The sequence below is a fragment of the Montipora foliosa genome, chromosome 9 (genome assembly GCF_036669935.1).
Source record: "Montipora foliosa isolate CH-2021 chromosome 9, ASM3666993v2, whole genome shotgun sequence".
NCBI classification, from domain to species: Eukaryota; Metazoa; Cnidaria; class Anthozoa; order Scleractinia; family Acroporidae; genus Montipora; species Montipora foliosa.
This window is the reverse complement of record NC_090877.1, coordinates 1798111-1805610: the sequence shown is the minus strand read 5'-3', so window position 1 is coordinate 1805610 and position 7500 is coordinate 1798111. Positions and strand designations below refer to the sequence as shown.

Sequence of the window (7500 nt, the reverse complement as noted above, 5' to 3'; positions counted from 1 at the left end):
CTGATTTGTAGATATTTTAACGTCTACTCAATTCAAAATTAAGGCTGACGAGAATGCTGTCAAGCAGGTAATAGCGCGATTGTCATTGCATGGTTGTTTTTTTATGGATAATTTTGGAGCATTCGACTATTATCATCTACATTGAAGTTAGATTCGCAGTGACCGAAACCAGGAGTTTTTTTCGCGTTTCGTTGTCGCCGCTTCGCGGTTATAATTCGTCCGAGGAGAAGAAAGTTAAGCTTTTGGGACCAGGTGCAGGGTAGCAAACAGCATATAATTCAGCCTCAAGTTTGCCGCTATTGTTCCTCGCCGACATGTCTGTACAGCAAATGGATTTGTTGGTCACCGTTTGACCACTTGTTCTAACTGAGAAGTGTCAGAATGAGAAACTTCCATCCTATCAAGTAAACCCTATACACAAGGTTACAGCATAGCTAGTCAAAACAAACCTAGCGAGGGCTACAATTTAGCCGGCTCGAGTAAGTGGCTCTGGCCTTTTTCTTGGTTAAGGTGATTCCTTGAATTCATCAAAGTGACACAGTCTTTACTCGTGGATATGAAAGTTACCGCGACTGTTTGAAAATGGCAGGCTGAAGTTTCCTTCGTGCACTCGTCACTGTGATATAACAGAAACAGCGGGCTCTCATACGTGACTGGATACCCGAAATAATGCATGTGATGGTTAAGTGCAGGTGATCCCCTTTGCTGACATTAAATTCTGTAAAAGAAGTCAGTATAGTATTTCTCCGACAGGCATAAGATTACTCTTTACCACATACTTTATAAAGAGCAGTACCACGTGTTCAAATTTCCTAGCACAGGTGACAGGGTCTTTTTGAATAAGGTCTGATTTTTGTTGGCAGGTCAAGTCTATCAAGGATCTTCAAAAGATGTGAACACCTTGTTTCTGCTGCAGAAAATGGACAAAACCATGTGGGATTACCTAATTGCCCAATGATAGTAAACAAGGCCTTTTTGCATTTGTCAAAACATGCCTGTGATCCTCTCAAATTTCTAACCCTTCTTTATCAAGATGTAGTAAGGACGGTGCCTACTAGTTAAAAAGTATTATTGCGCGGGTTACTGAATCATGATGTGGGAAAAGAAGATCTTAACAAGTGTTATTGAAATCCAAAAAGAAAATTAGGGGGAACCACGCATTTTTCGAAAATAATAGGCCTTTTGCAACTAACGATCACATGGTACAGAATCCGCCATGCTGGAGGGCAAGCTCATTATTATTCCCCTACTGGGACATTGAAACAAAGGCAAGTCAAGCTTGACTGGTTCAGGTCTCTTTGTTTTAATGTCCTAGTGGGGGAATAATAATGAGCTTGCCCTCCATCATGGCGGATTTTGTACCATGTGATCGTTAGTTGCAAAAGGCCTATTAATGAAAAATGTTTGTAAAAAGCTTTAAAATACAAAGCAAAGTGTGGCGTTCTTTTCCAAATTGAAGCTTATTTATCTCTGAAAAATGCATGGTTACCCCTAATTTTCTTTTTGGATACCAAGAGTACTTGCTAAGTTCTGCTTTCTCCGCGTACTTTTGAACGGCGCAAAAATATCCCTGTATTAATACGCGCCACTCATAGGAAATCCAAGTATCTCAAGATGCGCAAAACGTATGCGCAATAACAATAGTAGGCACCGTCCGTAATTTATTTACACAAAGATCTGATTTTAGGTCTCATTTTGTTGGTTCTATTTTGCTGAACAGAATGAGCTCGAATACACAATAGTACTGATAGGTCTTTTTCATGGTTAGCAGTCCTTCGCGTACTAACATAAAGACGACAATTAGAAAAGATTTGTTCCTTCTGAGTTGTGGTCTAGGTCTAGACATTTTTACTGCAATCTATTTTCGAAAAGCAAGAGATAAACACTTTCTCAACTCAAACGAGCGCGGTACGTTCTTCTTTAAATAATGCATCAAACACTTTCTAATTAATTTGTCTTTACGAAACAAGCTCGACATTTTCTTGTAAGGAATTCTGAAAGGTTCTCTGTCGCGGAGAGCATGTTTATATATATTTGGGAACGGACTCTCGACTTTTAAGTGTACGCGTTGGTGAGTGAAAGGCGTTTCACAATTAATTGCACCAATGTGTACTTTTTCATAACATCTTTGCTTCACCTTCGAAGAACGTCATTTCCTTACTTCTTCAGTCTCTTGCTTCTAAATGTAGCGGAAGGTGCTCAAACACTTAAAGGACCCCAGTCAGCCACGCCCATATTTTTTTTGACGTATACAGGTGTTTTCGTGTTTTACTTTTGGGAATTGACCAAACCAATTTCTTCGTTTTAAAGTTTACCAAATCTTCTAACGGGTGTTGAATCCCACAAAAATTCCTTCTTCCTGGAAATTAAACCCAAGCTGACCTCTATTTTTACTTTCCAGATCAAAATCGAAATATGTCACACGCAAGCTTGCTCAGTTCCACAAAATGTAGTTTTAGTATCAGTGAGAAAATGAAACAACGAACAGTGCTCTCAGCTCGAGCGGAAGACGCGATAACATTATTTCAACCAGAATCATCGATCCAACGGTGAATATTCGCTGTTCGTGATTCCTTGCAATGTAGTCCAAGAAATTATTTCTCCACTTTCCAGAAATGTTAATACACTGATTCTGATCATTCTAACCTTGTAACGCCCTCTGTTCTTTGAGGAATCACAATTGAATATTTGCGGTACTCCTTGCTGCTACTCCAAGCGAAGATAATCTTCAACAACGATTTCCGTTTCCACTCGCAAGTCATACATAAATAATCATAGAAAATTCATTCTAACAAACATTGCCTTTTTTCCCATGGGAAACAGAATTACATAGCTCATTTGCAGTTCGATGGAAACAGATTACTTTAACAGCCTCAGAACTCCAAGTTTCGGTGGCACCGAAAATGGCGACTGAAATGTTGTGGGCGCGCAATGTAAAGTCGGTGACTAGGGACCTTAAGTATACAATGGCGGCGCACAACCTGGCGAACAGGAAATCAAGCCGTTTCTATGCTTGAAATGCTATCCATCCTGATTGGCTATTTGGATCAAACATCCGGTTACGAGTGAGTGACAATTTGCCTACAGATTCTCACCAAAACTCGTGGATATCCACAAGTAAAAAGTGTCGTACCATTTTCAACTTGGAACGCACTGTTTGTTGATCACTTTGTAACAAATGGAAGTACAAAATGAAAAGAATAGATCACTGTGCCATCGAAAGAGATACAATTCTCGCAAGTTCGCGTTCAATTGACGGTAATTCATCTTTCGAATTGGACTCTGATTTTATTGCTTCCTGTAATCTCTCTGCCCACTTAGTATGTCTAGAATTTGCAAGCAATCTCAAAAATAACGATTTACAAATCATGCGAACGAACTGTCAAATTTAAGAACAATGACGAAAACCACAAACGATGCCAGTGTAATATTTCATGAGAGCCGAAATAATAGACCTTTGAACAACACTGATTTAATCTACAAAAAATTATTCAATTCAAGCATAAAACTAAAATCATACTTTAAGGTGTATATTGATAATTATTTCTTTATTCATTCATTCATCCATTCATTCATTTATCCACTTTACTCTGATTTCAGACCAAAATCTCAACATTTTGATGGCCTAACAAAAGGCACAAAAGGCTACGACTTGAAGCTAAAGAATGGTGCGATTTGTGAATAAATCACACTGTTGAGAGCCAATCCGGCAGATTGTAAGGATTTCAAGATGAGTGTAATAAACAGTGTAACACAAAGTATTCAGCTCAAGGTAATTCCACTGGATTGCAATGCGCATCATTACCGCGCATAATTGCGATTCTTGTGCCCTTAGCATGCACACAAACGCAGGCGATAACTTGCCTGGACCTTTCATGCGTTTGCACTAAGGGTACTGTGACAGAGAATGGCTATTTTCTCCTAAGTGAGAACCGTTAGCTACCTTTTGTTATAAATGAATTAAGCGTTGCTATTGCCTTAAACGTTGCTGACAATATCATATACCACTTAAGCCACGGTGGAGAGAGGCACCCCACACGGTTATCATGTTTGAAGTACCGATCCCCCCTCAGTGATTCAGAGTTTGCGTTTAAGTATCCATTCTTGTTCACGTGCTCTATACATGTTGTACTACCAACTAGTATACAAGTCGCTGCAAATGGCGTCTAAAATGCAGCTGCCTTTCATTGACCAAAACGAAAGCTTCAGCTACTTTGGTCACAACTTTAATAACAACAACTTTAACTTCAGTAGTGCGCAATAAACTTGAACTTGAACTTGAAGGCACCCTGGCAATGTCCTTGTCTGCTTGTTTCTTTTTTTTTTTTTTTTACTTTGAAGACGAGTTCGTCTTTCTCTGGCTTTCCTTATTCATTCTGTTGCTCGCCAACCTTTGCGAGCACAGCATCAAGTTTCTCCTCCAATAGCCTGAGTCTGCCGACATCATCAAGTTTAGACGTCGCCTCACGAAGCTGAACTCTCACGTTATTAAGTTGCGATTTTACCTCGGTGAGTTCAGATTTGACTTCTTGCAGTTGCAGGTCTTGATAGTCGACCTCATCTCTCGCGCGCATCTGGAAATATAAGACGAAACCCTAACTCAAAAAATAATATACCTGGCAATCTAATCTAATCTTTCCTTGTTTTGTTTGTTTGTTTGTTTTTTCCGTCTTCACCTTTGCTAGCACTCTGCTCTGGTTGTCAAACCCAATGAACGGGTACAAAGGGTCATCAGGTTTGGATTTTATGAATCTTAGGCCCCCTTGACGTTGTATCCTGGTGCCATTAACAGTAAATCTGACAGGAACATGAAATTTCCCGTCTCTCTCTTCCTCGTGCTCAAACATGACGGTACATCGAATGACGTCACCTCGACGGATTTTGTCAACACCTGTACGAGGCAGAAGAGTCAGTTACAATTCCACAAACAAAAAAAAAAAAAAAGAAAAGAAATTAATGTAAAATATGTTATACGATTCTCTCAAAATATGGTAATTGTAAGCATACTATACACTTGGTTTTCAGCAATGTAAATTCGCAAAACAAAATCAGAAAGATATGTATGTTCAAGTGAGGCCTGCAACTACTGTTTCTTCTTTGTTAAAATTCCGAGCTTCGCTGATCCACTGCACTATGAGAGACACGAAAAATACTCAGCATCGAGTTTTTCAGACATTCTTATTTTACATCATTTCGTATATAAGCTCGATGATGAAAATTTTTTAATCTTATCTCGGATGACACCGTGGATCGGCGAAACTTCGGAATTTTAACAGAGTAGAAACAGAAGTTACAGCTAGGCCTCACATGAACCTACATATTGATACAAAATCCTACTGAAAGACAGCATCCAAAGAATGAAATCCGAAAGATCTATTGATCTTTTGTGGGCTAGGTCTCGTTGGCTTACTGCCATCTCATATCCAACGAGTACTTAGGAAATAAGGCTTTACATATAAGGGTAATCTTTTTCAAAAAGGAATTCCGTTGCGAAGCAAGCGGAATAGAGTGGATAATGCTACCTTAAAAGAACTCAAGAACAGGTATCTTGAGTAATTTTGATTTACGGTTGATTGAGGAGGGATGAGGTTCTAACTCAGAGTTACTAAACTGTTATGTAATTTTGATCATCGCAATGAACTTAAGCAGTTGAAATGAAGTCTGAAAAAAAAAAACGTCCAGGCATGAATGGGATTCAAACTGCGCATGACCGTACCGACTGCTCTACCAACTGAGCTATCAACTGAGTCATCTGGGAGCTGGTCAGTTGCGAGTTTGTATCATATCTCGTAAGAGGGAAGTTTGCAGAGCAGTGTGCAGCGCAATCCCAAGGTAATGCGCAGTTCGAATCCCGTTCAAGGCTGGATTCTATTTCAGGCTTTATTGCTTAAGTTGTTCAAGTTGCTCACTTCACTGCATGCGATGATCAAAACACGCCTTATGCGAAGTACGATATATGGTATTTCTTATATTCTTCTCCCCCCTCCCCCCCCCCCCCCCCCCTCTCTCTCTCTCTCTCTCTTCATTTCAGTTTCTAAACTGTCGAGGTTGGTGAGTAGGGATGGACGGACACAGATTTGGTATCAACTGTGTTGATGTAGTAAAGCTGACAAGTCCAGCCTTGGTCCTTTAGGGACGGACCATTAGAAAAGTGATGGGGGGGGGGGGGTGGGGAAAAAACCAAAAAAAATTCATGCAAGGGAAAATGCCAAGAAAAAAAATTCGCGCAAAGAAGAAGGTAAAGAAAAAAAAATTCATGCAGAAGGAAGGTCCAATTCTTGGATTTCACATGACGTCACGGCCGCCATGTTGATGTCCCCAAACAATGAAATGGCGGTCATGTTGGTTGCCCGATCCGATCCTCCGGGAATTGACAGCTATTATTATGCTAACGTCTTCTTTTGTTTTCGTTGAGAAACATGGCTGTTGATCACGTGAGTGAAACCCAAGAATTGTGACTTTTATTTAATAATTATATAATATTTGCCAGTGTCTATTAAAAATAATTCTTATTCAAAATATTCTTGGGGCCTTACCCCAGGCCCTGCTATATTATTATTAATAAATACAGACATCTAGTGTACTGAGGTGTTTTCCTCACACTGAATGAAATGACAAATTAAAGGTAACATAAATTAATTCACACTACAATAGCATTTTGAAATGGGGTTGACAGACCTGCACGACTAAAGCTGTGTGCCCATTGTGTTGATAAAAGCCATTATAGCTTTGCTTAAAACAAGCATGTCTTTAAGCGATTTCCCTTTTCTATAAGAGATCAAGGGAGGTTCCTTGTATATCTCTCTTAGTAGCGGCTGGTTTTGTATTAAATGCCATTTTTCCGTTAGAATATTTTTCAAACATGGCAGTGATGGATGAAATTGTGCTCTCGTCTAAATTCCCTGGTCATATTGCGCCCGTGCGCAAAAAATAAAAGAACCAAAAAACATAAACACGAAAATTGCTATCGTGCGCTCACTGGAGGCCGCACGGCCCCAAGAGTACAAAGAAAGGAAAAAGAAGATCCAAAAAGTAGAAAGTGTGTATGACTAACAAAATACCTATTAACAAAACAAATGATCTAACCGAAACGCAAAAAACAAAATAAATACAAGAAAGTAAATCAGGCAATAATACTATCAGAAAATAGCTAACGGACAATATAAGTTGACAACCGTCAAAATCGAATCCTCAAAGCGAGCATTCTAAAACTTAAGTCCTCGTTGCCAAAAATGCTGTTACACCTGCCAGGAGTGAAGGCTTCTTTGCTTGACGGAATATCCATCCAGTTAAAGATAAAGTCAGAAAAATTAACGCCATAAGCGCGAATCATGGGCCAAAAAGGAGCCGAGTGCCACAACGGAACAATAAGAGTACCTGACGCCTTACAATTACGCATATGTAATAACACTCGCGAAATAAGACAAACGGGTGGACATACAAAATTGTTCTCTCCTGCCCAGTCCATAACAAATGAATCAATTCCTTCCGAACCTGGAT

General features: G+C 39.6%; 1 protein-coding gene and 1 pseudogene across 1 annotated transcript in view; one reads left to right on the top strand and one right to left on the bottom strand.

Annotated features, from left to right (window-relative positions):
- The window catches only part of LOC137970522 (uncharacterized), a 7489-nt pseudogene extending 6531 nt beyond the window's left edge, over nucleotides 1-958 (top strand).
- A 2555-nt stretch (nucleotides 959-3513) lies between these two features.
- LOC137971046 (uncharacterized) overlaps nucleotides 3514-7500 on the bottom strand; it is a 60766-nt gene continuing 56779 nt past the window's right edge. Inside the window, exons 19-20 of the mRNA XM_068817767.1 lie at nucleotides 4677-4891; nucleotides 3514-4574 (exon numbers count right to left, since the gene is read on the bottom strand). Of these exons, the coding sequence (XP_068673868.1) occupies nucleotides 4368-4574; nucleotides 4677-4891 (422 nt within the window). The 3' untranslated portion in view covers nucleotides 3514-4367. The remainder of the gene's footprint in view (nucleotides 4575-4676; nucleotides 4892-7500) is intronic.